At 34.8% G+C, this 21,064-nt stretch overlaps 1 protein-coding gene across 1 annotated transcript in view; it reads right to left on the reverse strand.

Moving 5' to 3' along the window:
* Nucleotides 1-21,064, reverse strand: part of LOC109392362 (B-cell scaffold protein with ankyrin repeats-like) — a 224,359-nt gene that overhangs the window by 107,223 nt on the left and 96,072 nt on the right. Inside the window, exon 6 of the mRNA XM_019660759.1 lies at nt 3,787-3,892. Within this exon, the coding sequence (XP_019516304.1) occupies nt 3,787-3,892 (106 nt within the window). The remainder of the gene's footprint in view (nt 1-3,786; nt 3,893-21,064) is intronic.

Genomic DNA, 21,064 nt, shown 5'->3' on the forward strand with positions numbered 1-21,064 from the left:
AATCTACTAATAAAATGGAAATTGCTCAAAGTTATACTTACTTTTACTTTAAGGAATATACTCAGATATTTTCTATTCTAGTATCTTATCTACCATAAAAAAAAAAAAAAAAGAAAAAAAAAAGAAAGAAATTGTCTGTTACAATCCCTTATATTGATTTCAGTCCCTGATGATTCACACACTAGAAAGTTGTTCATGAGTTATTTCTATGACTGTTGTATTCAAAAATCCTACATTACATTAATGTATCAAGTTTATTTGAAAACCTTTTATTATTCCACTCCCAGGGAGAACTTTTATTCTCTGGGAAATTCTTATCAATGGAAAATGTTATTTAAAAATCAATAATGAAGCATTACAAGGGAAGAGAACTCTAAAGCAGATTTGATTTCCTGTACACTTTCTATCTTATCACTGCAACTCCTCTGCCCCAACTCTGCCTGCCTAGGAAGGAAAAAGTCAAATTAGAATGTTTGTTGGCTAGACAGGAGTGAAAATGACCAAGACATAGAGGCATGGAGTAGCATTTTACTTATTATAAATAAGTAACAAGGAGCTAACCTTAGAATTTACCAAAGACAACATAGAAAAGAAAAGAGAATGGGGCAATAGTAAGATAAACAGTTTTGACTGACAGAGCATTTAGCTCCAAAAATTTTAAAGAACCGTTGGCTTCTGTGAATAATTCCATGGCTCATCCTTAGGATAGGTCAATGTTCAAGGTATATTCTGTCAATTCCCTATGACTACCTTCCCCTTATAATCACCGAACCTGTGATTTTTTTTCCACTAAGATATGGTGTACTAAATAATAAAGGATTAGGAAACAAAACATTTCACCAAATAACTGGAGAACTGTCCTCAGGGATGGACATCTGGAATTACCCCTCATTTTTGTTTGCTGGATTTACCTCTCAGACTACCTCTAGTGGTGTTTTTACAGAAAATACTCAACAACCTACCATTTCTTTCCCAAACCCCTTCTCCCTCAATTAATTTCACTTTATGTATCAAGGCATCTCAAACCTTATCATCGATTCCACTTGAAAATTATGAAAATGCAGCTGCAAAGCCTTAAAGACCAGATAATCTGAAGACAACATTGACCCAAGATTACAGGGTCAAGGAGGCAAGCAAAACATGAGTTCAGTCATATTCATGTCTATCTCACATATTTTTATTATGTAATTTATATTATGTTATTTTGTACTTCAACTAGGAATTAGAGCCTAATGTTTTGAGGGTTGTTATAGATTTAATAGCATCTGTCATCTAGCAATATCCAAATTAAGTTTCTGAATGAATTACTTAGAGTATGTTGAACTTTCCATTTTTAACTTCTGTTAAAAAATGTAATTGTTTTATTAAAAAAAATCTTTGTCAGATACAGAATATCATTAGATTCTAGTAATGGTTCAAAATTTCATATGCTACAAACTTTCTAACTTATGTAAAGACAGAGTAATATTTCCTCTATGTCAAAGATCAGTGTGAGGTTGAACTATTTGGCTGGTCTGTAATCCATCGAAGCAGTTAGGGGCTGGTAAACTTGGCTGCCAATTGGAATCACCGAGAAACTTTCAAAAGTACTGATAGCTGGGGCCCATCCCACAGACTCACTAGTTGGTATATGGGGTGGCTTAGGCATGAGATGTTTTAAAGGTCCACAGCTGATCATACTATGCAGCCAAGGCTGAGAACCATGGTCTACACCCTTGATGCTCAGTGAGAGGTCCCAGGACTGGTGGCATCCTCTTTACCTGGGAGCTTGTTGGAAAACCTCAGGCTTAGACTGTACCCCAGACCTACTGAATCAGATCCACATTTTCAGGGGCTCTGATTTAATCCATTCAGAGTTCTTATTCCATAAAAATAAGAGGTCAAGCTAATCCATCCTTTCCAACTCTAAAATTCTTATTCCATAACTTCAATACACTGAGAAGCACTTTTAAATTTATCTGGTTTTCTTTACCCTATAAAAATGAAAGACTAAATTCATTCTATCTTCTCCAACCCTACAACTCTTATTCCACAAACCTAAATGAATAAAATTCTAAGGGAATTTGTAAAAATTGTGTTATAGTTCCATATTCATACCTTTGCAGGCACTTCCTCCTGCCTAGAATCCCTGTTTCCTTTTTTCTTCCTCATTAGAACCCTGCTCAGCATGTAAGACCTAAGTAAAATCCCACTCTTTTATGAAACAGGTCTTGAAAAATAAAGTATCTTTTCTCTAAAATTCTATTGTCAATATAATCAATTCCACAAAGTTTAGCACATTGTTTCTTTCTATTACAATATACGTATTATCTCGTGTCCCCAATTAGAGTATGTGTCTTCAGTGAAGAATCACGTCATGTTCCTTTTCTATCTTAATATAATGTCAAACTTTGTAAGTGAATTATATCTTGTCAAAATATATGGGAAACAAAAATAAGTTTCACTCATCTCACAAGATTGCTTATACAAAAGTAGCATATCATTGTCCTTCCCCTATAATGGAAGCTCACCATGCATAATACAGGTTCTTGCACATCTGGGTGAATGGCAAATGGCTGTGTCTTAGGACTTCCGTTCGTTCCTTCCTGCTGCCCTGAGGCCTGCCAGCCTGACGATAAAACTCTTTCAAGTTGCATAGAGACTAAACAGACAGAAACCTCTGCTCATTGTCCTTCATATACCTACAGCAGACCTCTCATATTCTTTAACTCTATTCCTGTTTTACGGTATGTACATATAGGTGAATTATAAACAGTATGTCACAAACTATGCAGGACCAAACAATTTCAAATACATTCTCCTGAGTTCAGGATAACATTTAGAAATATTTGCTTTTTGTTTTTTGGCAGCCTGTCCTATATATACTTTCCTTGATACTTCTATATATTTATCTTTTTATTATACTAATAATACACAGGCAGTGTAGAAAACACAGATTAAGTAAAAAAAAAAAATGTAATCCCTGAAATTTCATAACCCCAAACATAACTACTGTTAACAGGTACATGTCTGACCAGACCATCAATTTATAGATTAAAAAAATATATGCAATTAAACATATGTACTTTTTTAAAGACCATCACACTTTATCTGCTGCTACATACCCTGTTTTTATTAAATTAAGCATATATCGAAGCATCAGTCCAGCCAGCTAATCAATTTAAAATAAAATTTATTTCTTATGGTTGCTTTAATGGATGCAACAAATTTTATTTAGTTCATTTCCGATCTTGGGAAAATTAAGTTATTTCCATTTTTGGTAATTATAAACAATGCCATGATTTTTTTAAAAAAAATAGCATTGTGTAGTGTACAAATAATAAGCTTGAAGAAAGTGAACACACCCAGACAAAAATTAGATGCTCTCTCTGTATTTCTCCTCATCACTATCCACTCCCTGCTTCCTCCATGGAAACAGTATCCTAAATTTAAAAAAAACCAAAAAACAAAAACAAAAACAAAAAACCCACCACCACCACAACAACAACAAAAAATGCCATGATGAACTATCTCCATCATAAATGTACTTGGCTAAACATTTACTTAGAATAAAAATCAGGAAGTTTGCTGATTTAAAATTTTATGCACATTTTCCCGTGATTAAAAAAAAAAATTACCAAATGAACCTTTAGAAGTTTGCACTAGTGTGGTCTCCCACAAAAGGATGGAAATTGTCTAAAATATCTAATCAGCAATTCAACTATATTCTTGGCTATAATACTTATTAAAGGCTTACATACAATGAAATATGACAAAGAATAATTGATGCAGTTGGTAAATACTCACATTCTTTTTGAGGGTAGATTTCAGTTTGGAGAGATCGGAACTCATAACATGGTATCTCTTGTTTGAATATGGATGTGAGTATATCATCAAATTCTTCAATGTCATTCTGTTTTCAAACAGAAAGAAAACTTTTTATTAGTTCAATTATTTACATAGAAATTAATCTCAGTGTAATATAATAAAAATTATTAGCTGGAGTAAAGATAGCATAATCCTTAATAATACTATTATCAAATTTTAAAATATAATACAAAACATTAGGGGCTTGCCTAAAAATCAGTTGTTAAAGTAAAAGAAAAATAGATGCAAGAAATAAAAATCTTTGCTTTTGGATAGGTAACTTTACTAAAATACTTAAATAATTGTAAAAGAGCATTGTGTCAGGTTCAATAATAACCCTGAAATGTTTTAATAATAAATTTTGGTAAAATATGTGTTACATTTGAATAAATGAAATAATAAAATAATGAGTCTGGTTCCTCAACTTAAGGGTTAGAGATGGGATACTCAAATAAAATGTTTTATTTCTGTATTGAAGTGAGAAAGAATATTCATCATGGTCTTTTTTTTTTCTCCCTTCTGATATAGAGTAACTAACTATATGTCTACACAATTTCCCTAATGTGAGCATTTTAGGAGGAGGCAAGTAGAATTCAAGAGTTGTCCTACTGATGGCAAAGCCTATTACAAAGACCAGCATTCTTTTAAAACCATGTTTTGTGAAGCTTATGGATAGGGCAGGTAGAGAGATAGAAATAAGAGGAGAAGGAGAGAGAGCCTGGTTACAAAGTCCCTTGCTGTAGCTCCTGCTTGCGTCAAGACCCATTGCAGCTGCCCAGCAGAATTCCAGGCTTACACATCCTTCTAAATCAAAGAAATGCATTGTTAAAAGCCAGAGAAGGGAGGACGAGGCACTTCGGGGGGAAGAAAGAGACAAGAGAAGGGAGAGGGGGAGGCAGTTCTACCCACAGAGATAAAAGCCCTCACTCAATGGACCCTCCATGTCTCTGAGTGTACTCGGTTTTACTAATAAACTTCTTGCTGTCCTATTGCTGCACACACACACACACACACACACACACACACACACACAGAGTTTCTTGACCGATTTCTTTCCTTCAAGAAGATGAAGAGTCGAGGTACATCATTCCCAGTAACATTTGACTGGTACCAAACTGACTTGAGGAGATGGGCCAATCAGCAAAGCCCTGGGGTGGAGAGAGAACTGTGGGACAAAGGCTTCTAATTAAGGCTTTTGAAATGATTCCCAAAGAAAGTCAGACCTACTGCCAATGCATAGTCACAGAAATTAAATGGCTGAATTGAAAACAAAAAAAAAAAAGGTATTTTTGTGAACTCTATTTCTTCATTTTTCAGTAATCCGAGTGCCTCAAATTGTAAAGTGATTCAGGGCTCAATAGCTTTTCTATGTCCTGCTGAGACATTGGGAGAGGGATTGTGTGATGAACACATTGTTAAGGTATAAACATGTTGAATCACTCTGTTGTACACCTTAAACTAGTATAATATTGTATGCCAACTATACCTAATTAAAAAAGGAGATGTTGGGAGAGAGGATGAAAGACCTTTTCTCAACCTATTGCTATATAATGTAGATCAAAACCCAATGTTAATCTACTTAATGCTATGTAACCTTCAGAACCTTCAGCTCTGGAACATGAAAGAAAGAAAGAAAGAAAGAAAGAAAGAAAGAAAGAAAGAAAGAAAGAAAGNAAGAAAGAAAGAAAGAAAGAAAGAAAGGAAGGAAGGAAGGAAGGAAGGAAGGAAGGAAGGAAGGAAGGAAGGAAGAAAGAAAGAAAGAACAGGAAAAGGAGACAGGTCACAACTCTGCCTTCAGGAAACTCATAGCCATGTAATTACATATGGGCAATAAACTGACTTGTAGGTACTATGATAGAAAGTCTTTATGGGGTAGGTACAGAGTGGCAAAAGGGACATGGCTTAGATCTACAGAGGAAGAAATGGCCAGGAAAGGCTTGATGGAGGAGACGACCTAAATTGAGATTTCCATGCATATAAGGAGCCTTCTGGACTAACTGAACAAATTGCTTAAAGTCATGGAGAAATCATGAAACATGACCTGGTAAAGTCTATAGAAATTTCTATAAGACTATAATAGAATGAGCGAGAAGGAAGGGGTCATGTCAAAAAGTGCCTTGTAGGCCTGATAAGAAGTTTATAATTCAAACTGTAAGCACTGAGGAGTTGTTTCCGGCCTATGATGCTTAACTTGGAAATATTTATGTAAATTAAATTAAGTTTATTTAAGTGGCAGCATGATTGATTGCTTATGTGGTTGAATATTGATATTGAATGAAACCTATTCTGTAAATAAAGATGTGACAATTTTATATTAGTCATAATTACCCTTTTTAAATTGAGGTATAATTGACATGTAACATTTTATTAGTTTTAGGCATACAATGTAATGATTCAGTGGTTGCATATATTGATACATTGAAATGACCACCACAGTTAAGTCTAGTTAACGTCAATCACCATACATAATTAAAATTTATTTTCTTGTGATGAGAACTTTTATGATTTACTCTTTTAGTAACTTTCAATTATGCAACAAAATATTATGAACTATAGTCACCATGCTGTGCATTACATCCCTAGGACTTATTTATTTTATAACTGGAATTTTGTAGCTTTTGACTACCTTTACCCATTTCTCCCACTCCCTACCCTCCACTTCTGGCTATCATCAGTCTGTTTTCTGTATCTATGAACTAAGTTTAGGCTTTTTTGTTTATTTGTTTTTGGTTCCACATATAAGTGAGATCATACAGTATTTGTCTTTCTCTGACCTATTCCACTTAGCATAATGCCCTCAAGTTCCACCCACGTTATCACAAATGGCAAGATTTTATTCTTTTTTATGACTGGATAATATTCCATTGTCTATATACACTACATTTCCTTTATTCATTCATCCATTGGTAGACATTTAGGCTCTTTCTATGTCTTGACTATTGTAAATAGTGCCACAATGATCATGGGGATATATATATATATCTCTTTTTAAGTTAGTGTTTTCATTTTCTTTAGATCAATACCCAGAAATGGAGTTACTAGATCATGTAGTAGTTCTATTTCTTAATTTTTTTAGGAAACATCATACTATTTCCCATAGTAGTTACACCAACTTACATTCTCACCAACAATGCATAAGGGTTCCCTTTTATCCACATCTTAGCCAGCACTTGCTATTTCTTATATTTTTTATAATTTCCATCCTAACAGATGTAAGGTGATATCTCATTGTGGTTACCCTTTTATCTTTCAGGAAGTCTTTGACAAGAACAATGTAGCAAAACATTATTGGCAATATGTTTGCATTTTCTTTATGCTAAATCTCAAAAAGAATATAATTTAGCTATATGAACTAATAAAAGGAATTAAGAAAACACAAAAATCCTAACATTAATTTATAAGTTTTTATAAAATTTGTGTCAATGGCCATGAGAATTCTGCATAGCCTGTTATCTTAGTCATTGGAATTTTTACATGAAGAGATAAACTTACTATTTTTTTCCAAAACTATATAATATTTAGTGGGTAGAGAATGGTGTGTCATAGGGTTACTACATTCATATATGTATAAGTTAGTCATAAGAAAACCTCTGGGCTCTCTTCCAGCTCTGAGATTCTGAGTCACAGATGAGAATTCAAAGGACACGAGTTTCTGCTAAGAACCTGAAAACTACCATTTTGCACACAGAGGAACCATGATACCTCAGTGTGGGAAATGCTATAGCTTACAACATTGGTTTTTTAAAAAATGTAGTAACAGTGTTCATAGAAAAAACAAAACAAAACCCCTTAGAATGTAGATGAAATCATTTAATTAACTAGGAAAGAATACTGATACCTTTCAATACTCTTGCCTACCATAACTAGTTGAATCACTTCTAGTTTCAATTTTATAATCATATTATTATTATTATTATGCTTGTATATAAATAAATAGTACAGAAAACAAAAAAATATGTGAAAAAAAACATAGAAATAGCTACTAAAAGTAATCTTCAAAGTATTTCTCCCTAGAAGATATCCACTAGAAAAAATCTGATTTGAGTAGTTATGCTATATTAATATTAGATAAGGTAGACATCAGAGCAATGGAAATTGCCAGAGACAAAAAGGAACATTATACAATGATACAAGAGTCAATCCACCAAGAAGACACAGTAATGTGTATGCACCAAAGCTGAAAAATACATGAGGCAAAGACTGTCAGAACTGACAAGATAAATAGATAAATCCATAACTATAGTTGGAAATTTAAATACCTCTCTTTCAAAAATCAATAGAACAAGTTCACAGAAAACCTGCAAGGCTATTAAAAAACTCAAACATGCCATCTCATTATCCAATGATCTAACTAACAAGGATTTAATCAAATGTATAAAACAGTCCATCTAACAAGAACAGAATACAGGTTCTCACCACGTACCCATGTAACAAACACCAAGATAGGCCATATCCTGGGACACAAACCAATATCACAATTTAAAATAATTTAAATTATATTGACTAGGTTTTCCAACCACATGGAATCAAACTATTGGGTTGTCGGAAAAGTCATGATGCATGTTTGCGACAGATGGCACTAGTTCCTTTTTGGAAGTACTAGAGTCATTCGCATCTATGTTATTTCTTTGTCATTTGACAGTTGACAGTTCTAGCTTCATTCTAAAAAAAGTTGAGCGATTTGGTGGAGTTTTGAAGATTTTACAAGTTGAAGATGGAAGACCAAACTGTGCATTTTTGAAATATTTTACTGTTTTACTTCCATAAAGGGAAGAACGTGTGTCAAGCTTGTGAAAAGTTGCATCAAGTTTACGGTGACAATGCTCTACAAGAACATCAGTGCCAACGATGGTTCACAAAATTCCGTGCTGGTGGTTTTGATCTCAATGATGCTTCTTGGTCAGGGAGGCCCACTGAGGTTGATGACGACAAAATAAAGGCATTGATCAAGTCAAACCCATGTTACACAACACGAAAGATTGCAGAAACATTGAACATCCATCATTCAAGCTTTCACGACCACCTGAAAAAGCTGGGATACGTAATCAAGGTTGATATTTGGGTTCTACATGAATTCAAAGAAGTTCATTTGATGGTGCATATAAACATCTGCAATATGCTCATTACATGTGAGGAAAATGATCTTTTTTTGAAGTGGCTGATAACTGGTGAGGAGAAGTGGATTGTTTACAACCACGTGGTGCGCAAATGGTCTTGGTCCCGACGTGATGATTCGCCTCAAACGACATCGGAAAGCAGACATTCATCAGAGGAAGGTTATGCTCTCAGTGTGAAGGGATTTTACAGGTGTCATGTTTTTCAAGCTCCTACTAAAGAACCAAACAATTAATTTGAATGTGTACTCTCGGCAATTGGACAGTTTGAACGAATCCATCATCCAGGAATGTCCAGAGCTTGTTGATTGTAAAGGAGTTGTGGTTCATTGCAACTATGTGAGACCACACACAAGTTTGATCACCTGTTAAAAATGATTGGAGCTTGGATGGGATGTGTTGCCACACCCACCATACTCGCCTGACCTTGCGCTGTCAGACTTCTACTTGTTTGGCTCTCTTCAAAACAGCTTGCACGGTATAACGTTCAATTCAGATGAGGCTGTAAATCAGCACCTTGCTCAATTTTTCATAAATAAATACAGGTCCTTCTATGAACAAGGAATTATGAAGCTCACTGAAAGATGGCAAAAGGTTATCGAACAAAATGGGTGATATATTATTGATTCATCTTTGTATATAAAAGATTGATCTTTGTATATAAATTGATTGATCTTTGTATATAAATAATGACCTTTGAAAAACATAGACAAAATACGTCATCACTTTTCCAACAACCCAACAGACATCCATAATAGAAAGACAACAGAAAAGTCTCCAAATATTTGGAAACCAAAAAGCACAATTCTAAATAAATGAGTCAAAAGGGGGGAAGTCTCAAAGGAAATTAAAAAAAAATAATAATACATTAAACTGAATGAAAGTGAAATATACATATCAAAATTTGTGAGACATAGCTAAAGCAGGGTTGAGAGAAAATTTTAAGAGTGAATACATGTATTAGGGAAGAGGAAAAGTCTCAAGCTGATCATCCAGGCTCCCGCTTCAAGAATTTAGAAAAAGAGTATAATAAGCTTAAAGCAAGTAGAAAGAAGAAAATAATAAATATAATGCAAAAATAAATGAAACTGAAAATATAAGAATAATAGAAACTATCAATGTAACAAGGAGATCTCTTAAAAGATCAATAAAATTGACAAACTTCTAGCAAGACTGACAGAAACCAAAAGAACAAAATACAAATGTCATGAATGAAACAAGAGATATTACTACAAATCCTGCAGATATCAAAAGGATAATAAGGGAGTACTATGAACAATTCTATACACACAAGTTTGACAAGTTAGATGAAATGGACCAATTCCTTAAAAAAAACTACCAAACACACAATCTTTCTCTATTATTTCTTACTAATACATGTAAATCTATTGTACAACTTGTAAAAATTAATAGTTTAATTCAATATTAACAAATCAGAAAAAAAGAAGATATTCATTACACAAAACTGAATTCCTTAAGATAGATAGCTATTTGCATTGCAGCACCCCTTCCAAGTCTGATTTGCTTCTTTCTTGGATGAGGAGTATGAACACATTTTGGGTATGATGGCACTGAGAGGCTGTCTTTCAAAGGATTTTAAGGCAATTTAATATAAGAAATTGGGAGAAATTTCAGATACGTGGAGTGGTATGAAAGGCTATATGTTGTAGATGTAAGATAAGTCTATACAATGAGACAGGCTCTAAGAGATTAAGTAGTAATAATAACTATCACACATTGGTCACTTATAATGTGCTAGGCTTTACATAATATATTTATAATTTTTATAATATTCCTGCAAGGTAGATTTTTTTAATGGCTATTTTTATAGAGGTAACAATTATGGTCCAAAAAATCAGTAATACCCCTGATCTCACAGGTAATAAGTAGTAGAATATGGATTTTAATTTATGCCTTTACATTCTAAATACACTGCATATAATGCTACATTCTAGTTATGGAAAGGAGACTAAAACCTGAAGTATAATTTGAGTAAAGTAAAGAATAAATTATGGTTTCATGATGGACACTGTAGTTTCAATTATCATATCCATGTTTCGGCATACATGGTGGAGGAGGCAGGAAAGGTTTGCTAATGCCAACTATAATAGATCTATTCTTTTCTTCTTTTAAGCAGAAAATCAAAAGCTCCAAAGATGTCCCCTTTTGTCTCATGGGCTAAAATTGTCTCACAGGAGCTTCAGGGTGGTTAAAAATATGAGAATTTGGCTTTTCCACCATCAATAGTAGAGATAGGCAAGGATAAGAGGCTGTTGTTGGGTAAATTTGCCCAAATTTATAATATAAATTTGCCAGAGTATTAAGGTAACTTTAAAAATCTGTTAGAGACAGGCAGTAATAGTCGTGATTACCAACAGAAACAATTTCAGTGACATAACCATATGAGAATTGTGAAATATTCATAATAGGAGATAAAAATCTATCAAATAGTGGCAGCATTTTATTCTTTGCCTTCATATATCTAAAAGGGAATTCAATAGTTGAGCTGAAAACATCTTGTTCTTCTTATTATAACAAATTGCTATGCTTGTTTAAGTTTCACTAGTAAAAGAAAGGTCACTTTGTTTGTTGCATTGTTCATAATATGTGCTGTGAAAGTGAGCCAAAACAGCCATTTAAAGGGGAATTTGATAGTTTACAGAACATATCTGAACAAAATTTCATACTGAAACGTGAAAAAAATGATAGGTAAAAGAGCAAAGCAAATACTTTCAATTATATAAAGTTTTCTTCCTTCCTTTATTTTCTTCCTTCCTTCCTTTCTTTCTTCTTTTTTTTACTTCATGAGTCCAGGAAGTTATTTTAAAAGAATAATCTAAATAATTGAATAGGACTAAGATAAAAGAGATATTTCTTTTGTCAAATTAATTTTTCTGTTTTCAGCAAGTCAGTCCTTAGAATTTCAACATGTCTGTGACTACATTTGTAAAAATATATATAGAATAGAAAACTGAATGCAATTTAAGGCTTTCTGCATATATTTTATATTTATTATTGACTAGGTATTCATACAGTTATAGAATTTCTTTAAATAACTTGAAAGTGATATTCTAACATGAAGAAAATATGTTTTGAGATCTGAGAAACCTGTGTTGAAATGTCTGCTCCAAGACTCATCAGCTATGGACCTTAATAATACCTGCCTGACAAAATTGCTTAGGAGTTGAAATGAGTATATATGTAAAATCTCCAGTAAATATTAATCCCTGTTTCTCTAAATACTACGATATGTGCTGTCAGATATAACAACTTATTAAAATAATAACTGTGATTCAGAAAAGGGCACAAGAGTTTGCTCCTTAACCTAATTTTTGCATCAACAGGACAAATTATTTAGTTTTGTCTTTTTCCTTCTAAATTCTTTTTTTTTTAAAGATTTAAAAAAAAATTTTTTATTGGGGAACTGGGGGGAGGGGAACAGCATTGGGGAATCGGGGAAGGGGAACAGACAGGTAGACAAATTGCTGTTTTTGTTCTTCAGTCTAGTTGTGGAGGATGTCGCTTCACTGGCCCATGTTAATAAGATCATTAAGCTCTTCCTGGGTGAGGCAATAGGTCGCCAGTCATTGGTCAGCTGCTCACAGCAGCTCCCGGCAGCTCACACCGGCTGTCAGCCGCTCACATAGCTCCCTGCAGCCCACTGCAGCCCCGCTGCAGCCTATGCCGTCGCAGGTGACTCATGGCAGCCCAGCTCCAGGTCAAGCTGTTGTTTATCATCTTAGCTGTAGAGGGCCAGCATCACTGGCCCTCAATGTGGGATCCAAACCGGAGCCCTGCTGCTCAGAGCTGGCATCCCAAGCGAGCCCTTAACCAGCTGAGCCACTCGGCTGGCCCTAAATTCTTAAATAACATATAATTTTTAAATTATTTAGAATGTAGGTTTTGCTATTGTAATACAGAGATTCAAAATGCCAGTGGCTTAAACAAGATGGGTCTCTATTTCTCTTTAACACGAAAGCGTGGAATTAAGCAGTCCAGGGTTTGATCAGGTGGTTTCCTGATTAGATTGGGTTGTTGTTATTATTATTATTTTCTGCAGTATGCCATTTTCATGGTCCTAGCAGCTAGTCAAACATTCCCTTGTTGGTACTGCAGCTAGTCAAAGGAGAAAGTCAGTGAGGGGGAGAGCATGACTCTACTCTCCTTTTAAGGAGATGGTCAGAAATGTGCGCATGACTTTCACTGACATGCCATTGGCTGTCATCATGTGGCTATGCCTAGCTACGAGAGAGTCAGGAGGGTCATATTTACTTGGGCAGCTGTGTGCCCAAATTAAAGTTATATTACGATGCAAGAAAGGAAAGAGAACTACTGGGGGACAACTAGTCGTTTCTGCCATCTTCATCAATCATGCAAAATAATAAAACATCATAATTTATGTAAAGGCAATCTGATAAAAGTTTAAAAAGTATATTAGATCATTCATTGATTGAAGATTGTGCTGAATTTTTCAACTTGACCCCCCCTTACGTAATATCAAAAAGCCTCAAAACTTTAGTTTGACCAAACTTGAACAAACTCATTAATGGAGATATTTAATGACAACACAGATGAAACAAACGAGAAGCCAGAGCTGTTCTACTGTAGGCATTAGACAAAGCAGTCTTAAGAACCACATCTTATCTCACCCTTACCTCCCTTTAGCAATCATTTTGTAACAACTCCCTGTTAAAAATGTAATAAGACAGAAGTTTTAAAACAAATACAGCAGTAACATACTCAAAGAAATGTCTTTCAAAAAAGGCTTCTCTACGTGATAAAATAATTTCCTGAAAATTTTCTGGAATTATTATTTTGGGTTGTTTTAGGCTCTAGTTTCCAAGCTAGACAATACAGAACGGGTCTCAATGTTTTCCCTTCACTTGATTTTTGTTGTTGTTGTCCTTCCTGTGCCTTGCTCTTTCTACTCCAGTCAGAAGCAGCACTGCTTCAGCCAACAGTTCAATAACCTTCTGGAAAAGGGCTGTGCCTGTGCTGTCAGAGAGCCAGTGACTGTTGGAACAAGAGGCGCTGATAGGTGGGCCACTTGAGGTTGGGTGGGGAAAAACGTATAAAATTCTTCCACCGTCATTATTTCACCCAACAAAATTGTACATTAAACAGCTGTGTGTCTGGCAATGTACTTGCTTCTGGAGATGAAAGAGGGAACCAAACAGTATTTCTGCCCTTATTAGCCTTGGAGACTAACAAGAGGCAGACATCAATTTGGGAAATATCGCAAACATCATGTCAAATTAGAATGTGATCAGTGTTACAAATGGATACATAGGGAGATGTGTGAGTTCAGGAAAGCTTTACTAAAGAGGAGATGTTGAAATTAAAATTTGGAGGATAAATTAGAATTAACTAGGTGAGGATAATGAGGGGAATGGGGACTGCAAAAGTGTTTCAGTTAGAGGAGCATGTATAAAGGACCTGCAACAGGAAATTAGGTCCAGGAACTAAAAACAGGCCAGTGTGCCCAGAAGGCAGAGGGAAAGAAAGATTAAGTTGGAAAGAAAGAGAAGGGACAGTCTCTACAGGGCCATAGTGTTCATGTTAAAGAATTTTTTTTTTTCAATCTACACAACAACTGGAATCTACTGAAGTGTTTGGGCAGGAGAATCACATGATGAGATCTTTCTTTTTAAAAGAACCTCTCAGGATATAGACTTAAGTAGGTCCTGTGCAAGAAACCCATGATGGGGAGCAGTGGGGAGGCTGTCACAGTAGCTTAGGCAAGAGAAAAAGAGATGGACTACAATGTTGGAACTGGAGAGATGGGTAGAGAAGTGAGTAATATTTAGTAAGTGAAATTGATATGGCTTAGTGATGGATTTGTAGGGTGAGGGAGTAGAAGGTATTAAGGAGACTCTTATGCCTCAAGCTTTTAAACTGGATTGATGATGATGATGATGATGATGATGATGATGATGATGATGGTGATGATGATGATGATGATGATGATGATGATGATGATTCATATCTTGAGTTAGAAAGACTGAGACTTAAGGAAATAACACATTTGGAGTATGTCTTGTAAGTTAATGAGATAAGCTGCAGAGGGAATATTTATCAAGTAAGGAAGAGTGTCTAAGAATCAAAACTCGGTAAATTCGAAATTTTAAGTTCTAGAAAGTAGAGATTACAAAGGATATTGAGAAGGAAAGGCTAAGGATGTCGGAAGAAGCCCAGAAAGATATGGCTTCATGGAAACTCAGGAAAGAAAATGTATCAGGAAAATGAATTTGATCAATGGTGTTAATTGCTGCTGAAAATTCAAATTAAATTGAACAAGAAAAAATGTCCATTGGACTTGTTGGGAGAGACTTGAGTATAATTGATATATACTCATATATTCGTTTGTGTGTTGCTACTTAAGGTAATAAGGTTGATGAGACTAAATGGCTGAACTCTAGGGTAGGGGAATTCTTAGAAGTTGAATTTTCCTTATCTTATCAAAGATTTCCTTTACTTCATTTCCTGGGTCTTTATGCAATTTATGAGTTCCAAAATTACATACCCACTTTATTTCTTTATCTTATTGATACTGTAACTGTTTTTAATAAAGTGGCCCCCAAGAATGTATAATTACTTTTAAAATTGTAAACAAACATATTTTTGCCACAATCATTTTCTCAGTCTTCTAATTTCCAAAGGGTTATTAATGATTTGGGATTTGTTCCTATAAGAGGCAGATTCTCTAATTTTCTCTAATTATCTTGTTATGAATAATAGCTATAAAGGAATATTGCTAACTGTGTTGGATTTGTGCTTTGTTTTCTGGGTTATTTTAAAACACTACTTATGGCTGAAGATCTCAACCCTCTAAATAGCAAGGTGGTAAAAGCAGAAGCCCACATTTCAGCAGGGTGGGTTACAGGCACCACACATACACATGATGTGCTCTGAAAAGGGCCGTCAGAGCAGGGGAGAGGAGGAGAGGTAGTGTAAGAAAAAATGCAGGGAGTAGGGGATGGCCGAGTGGCTCAGTTGGTTAAAAGCTCTGAGCAACAGCAGTTTGAGTCCCAGCCTGAGCTGATCTGCTGCTGAGCTGCTGCTGAGCTGCCGCTGAGCTGCCAACAGGTGGCAGGATGGCGCAGCTAAAAAAAATAAATTAATTAATTAAAAAAAAATGGAGGGAGTATTTATTTCCACTGAATAAGCAGAAACTACAAGTTAAGAAATCATTAATAAAATATATTCTAAACCGTAGTTAAATAGAAGCTAAAATATATGGGGCTGATAACTATGAAAATGGGCTGAAATGGCTTATAAGATAAAGAATTGTGGAGAACACACAGTATGGTGGTGCTAATGGCTAAGTAACCACAGTGGACAATATTTATTTTTCCTTATAAGAAACTGCTCTATCTGCTGTTAAAATTAACCAATTTACTTGTTTTTCTCTAACTAAACAGATGAGTCTACTAAGTAGAATATTCCTGTTTGATTCAATGGTTTGTAATTGAGGCGAGTATATATAACTGTTAGCTCTGAATTACCCTGATCAAGTATTATTACTCATCACTTGACCATTACCACAGGCCAACACATAGCACAATGGAAATTTCACTTAGTGTGTCAGTACAATACAAACGTCAATAGATATGTCTTCTTTTTATTGATCCATTCTTATAAGAGGCACAAACACTATGAAAAATGACTCCAGAAATAAATTTCCAAATTACATTTTTTTTGACGGTTCTTCACCCATTTCAAATCTTTCATCAGAAATGTGAAACAAGTAATAAAGCTGATGGAAGATATATGCAACTCAAATTATTTCCTTCTTTTCTGGAGGAAGAATTAGGAAGGAGTGCAAATAAAAGTGAAATAAAGACTACATGGAGAGCCCACATATATGCAAGTCAAGCCTCTTTAACGGAGAGTGGTCATAATTTCCAATTTAAGTAAGGATTTTTTTTTCTTGTCATAAAATGATGGAATAGTTGAGTTGGAAGTGACCTTGGGGATCATATACTCTAGCTGCTTTGTTGTACATGGGAGGAAATTTGTTTGGCACTCAGAAAACTGAGCTCTCGTGAAGTGAGTGATTACTGACTTAGTAAAAGAATCTAACGTCTGCTCCTGCCTCATAGGGGGCCATGCTGCCACTTGCCAGGAAAGGAAAACAAAAGATGATATTCAGCTTTTTGAATAAGAGGTAAGATCTTAGGCATTTTTGAGTAGCATATTTCCTCAATATTCAAAGGAAAGCCAACACTGGAATCTTGAATGGAATGGTTGTTAAAAGTCAGTAATGATGTGTATTAACATACAGCTCACTACTGAGGTAGAACATGAAGAAAAGTTTACAGCACAAATTCTTCATTTTTCTAGCATCATGGACCTCTGAGAATTCCTCACTTTCAAAGCATCAGGTTCATTTATTCACTTTTATCAATGACTAAGATTGTATTTAAAAGGGTAGTGTCATTTGTCTTCATATCTTATTTATATATCTATACTATAGTTTTTCACCTATTTTTCAACTATGGCTAGAAAAAAGCAATCACTTGTGTTTTCCCATTTTTTAAGCAATTAATGTCAATCATGTCCCCTGTACAAAATAAACTGGATATGCAAAGAAGAAAGACAACGCTCCTGTCTTTTAGAAGCTGGGTGTAGAAGCAGGAATAGCAGAATGTAGGGCTTATAGAAAGAGTGAAGAAGGACTGGAGGGTGTGTTGTGTGTGGTAGGAGTTGAGCTGGAAAAGATTTGTGACTGTACAGCCTGTATGCCATTCCAAGGAGTTTCTACCTTCTATAGCGAGCCACTGAAAGTTTGTAGCAACGGAGTGTCCTAGATAACACTGGCTTAGGGTGAAGAGACTAGATACTTTTGTGCCTCTTATAAATAGGAGCTGATGAAAAACAGGAAGAAATGTGCCCATCAAACTTTTGAGGGAGACATGAACCTAAAGAAAATTACTGAAAGGCCTGGGAGTTTCCATATCTCTCAAGAGAATCTCCTGGAGAGTCTTTAAGGGAAACAACTACTAACAACATCTGAGCTTTAACTTAATAAAGAAACTAACCTTTAAGGGAACTAGTCACAATTGGGAAATTCCTCATGTTACAAGAGTTCCCTAAGCCTGTACCTTCTCTCACACCAACCACATCTGGCTTCATGCGGTAATCAGCATTTGCAGGTCACAAACCAGAGATAGAATAATATATACAATTTAACAAAAACTGAAAATGAAGTGTACCTAATATAAAGATGAAAACAACATTTCAATAAATATAAATTAAAACATGCAAAACCAGGGGTCGGCAAACAGCGGCTTGCAAGCCACATGCGGCTCATGGTATGTACATGTGGCTCTGAAATAAATTTGAAAATGAAAATAAAACTATTATAGTTTCATTTATAAAATTTTTAAAGGATATTATTCACATAATGGTGATTTCATTTGTTTTGTGGCTCTCAAATAATTTTTAAATTGTTGTGAGTGACAGGATTGGCTCTTTCGTCTCAAAAGTTTGCTGACCTCTGTGCAAAATGATAAATATGTACAACACAAAGATATCATTTTACCAATAAGAAATACAACTAAGAAGAATTATTTAGTAGCATTTCAAAAACTCTTTTAACAAATAGGATCCTAATGCTTTGATCAATAATTCTATGTTCTTTCAGCATTTCTACTTAATTTGGTTTTTACATTGTACCTAGTTTTTCCGATACAAAGTTAACTTTATTGTTGCTCCTAGACACTTTTGTAAATAGTATGAAAGTCTCAAAGGTTTTAATTATTTCAGTTAAATAGGAGTTACAAGTATTTCTAACATTGGTCCTGGAATTCTAATTATCTTCCCAAATTGGGCTGTGGATTTTTCCATTGAATCTCTCTTGAATTAACTGTTTTAGGTGAAGTTCTGGATATTGTATCTTTATGAGATTATGTGCTGGGATTTAGTATCTATTCAAGAAAAATGAAATGATTTTAGGAAGCAGTTATTAGATAATTAAGCTGCTTTTGGTAAAGTATTCAAAAACCTAATGGACATAATTAAAAATAAACTAAGAAAATCAAATTTCTCATTATCATTTCTTTTCTCAATTTGCAGAATGGTCATTCTGCTACATGCTCAACAGCTTTTAAATGATAATATAAAGTCTCATTACAAATTCTAGGATTACTAAAAACTAAAACTCACAGATTTCTCATTATTCCTTTCCTCAGATTCAGAGAATGTTCACGTTATTATATGCCCAATAGTTTTTAAATGATTATGAGGAGTACGATATTACTAATTTTTAGGATTACTTAAGTCCACAGCTACCATTAGCATTTATAGGAAAACTCAGAATAGCTGTTTCAAAATGCTGTTTCAGTTAAGTAGGTAGGATATTGAAAACATTGAAATCTGCTAGTAGATGTTCTTACAAACACACAGTAACTATGGTGAATAAAATCACAACGTATATTGATTGTCCTTTGAATAGAGATGTTTAGTGGACTATTTGTGAAATATCCAAATTTCCCAATTAAATGTTAGAGTAGCAAGCACATGAAAGAAACAATTACTGTAATGTTCTATACTGGAAAGAAAAAGCAAAGGTTTTTATACGGTTTAAAAAATATAATCTGTGTGGGAGCACAGCCAAATGTCAAAAATACAATCTATGTGGGAGAAAATCCAAATGCTGGCAAGGGGAAGCAGTATAGGCTCCTTTGAGGCCAAACATCCCTAAAACACACCAAAGAAAGGACCCTGTGGTTTCTTCTTTTTCATCAAGGATAGAGTTGACCACTCACCATCTTAATGAATTTCTCGTAGGGATAACATATGTGGTCCAAACCCCATGTCATACCTGAGATAAGATGTGATGGAGTCTGACTGAATGGCAGCCTTTTCCTTTTTTAGGTGTGTGATAGTAGAGCTTGGTCTGGGCTAAGATCTGTCTCAGAATTTGTTTGATCTAATCCTACAACATGTCTAGGCCCCCTGATGATAGGAGCAAAACCTCTAAGCCAGTGTATTTTAAGTTGTATATATGAAGCTTAATCTCTTAATGTCTCTTCTTGTACTGTGGTCTGCTGTCACCAAACTAGAATAATTCTACCTCTCAGTACTCTCACCTTGGGTTTAAGTGGCTCTTTCCTGATAGGAAAAGCCTGAATCAAGCTGTGACTGTTCAACAGTTCCTTTCACTGGACAGGCAGGGCTTGGTGGAGGGGAGAAATCCTAAGGTGCAATCATATTACTTGTTCACCTCGCATTTCTGACACTGAGGGTGAAAATGAAACCGAGCCTTTTCTAGTTATCTAAAAGCTATGCAAAACAGTTTTTATTCACTCAAATCTGTAGAAAAGAGTAACTTCTCTATTACAGCATTCTGAGAAACTGTCCAAGAGTCAAAATTACATTGAATTTTTCACTCTATACAAAGGGTTTTTTTTTTCCTTCCTAAAGGCAAAATTAACACAACAATGTGTTTGGGGGACTACTTTACCTCTATGCTGACTATCTTCATAATGCAATATATCACTTTTATTAACCTTTTTGTAATAAATAGAATTTTTAAAGTAGAAGATAAGGTAGACTTTTCACAAGAAAATGAAACAATCTGTAGGTCAGGCTATTACTTTTGTTCTTGCTTTGCAATTACAAAGTAGACATATTGTCAAATGTCCACAGACTCCTTGGTTTGACAAATGGTTATTTCACTCCCTGTCTTCCCTTAAGACATTTTTACCTTTTCCATTGTTCTGAAACATGTCATTCAGAAAGGAGAACTCTAATAGAAAAATGTCTCACACAAAATAAATAACAAAACCTCCAGTTCCAAACTAGGTTAAACATGTAAGGCTTCATGAAAACCTGTCAACTTCACTGTCATTGATGGTTGTGTTACAAGCTCTTATAGAGTGTTTTGCAGTGGGTTTGAAGACCACGTTGTTCATTCGACTACCTCTTTCTTTGTCTCTACCCACTTTACCTTCTCCCTCTCCCGCTTCTCACACACACGCAAAGGCAATTAAGCAAGGTTATAATTCTAATTATCAAGTAGCTATAAAAAGAAATGATATCTGTTTCACTCTGAAGATTTGATGGAATAAGCACACAAAGGGTGAAATTTCCACATCAAG

Source organism: Hipposideros armiger, unplaced genomic scaffold (genome assembly GCF_001890085.2).
Source record: "Hipposideros armiger isolate ML-2016 unplaced genomic scaffold, ASM189008v1 scaffold_328, whole genome shotgun sequence".
In the NCBI taxonomy this organism is placed as follows: domain Eukaryota; kingdom Metazoa; phylum Chordata; class Mammalia; order Chiroptera; family Hipposideridae; genus Hipposideros; species Hipposideros armiger.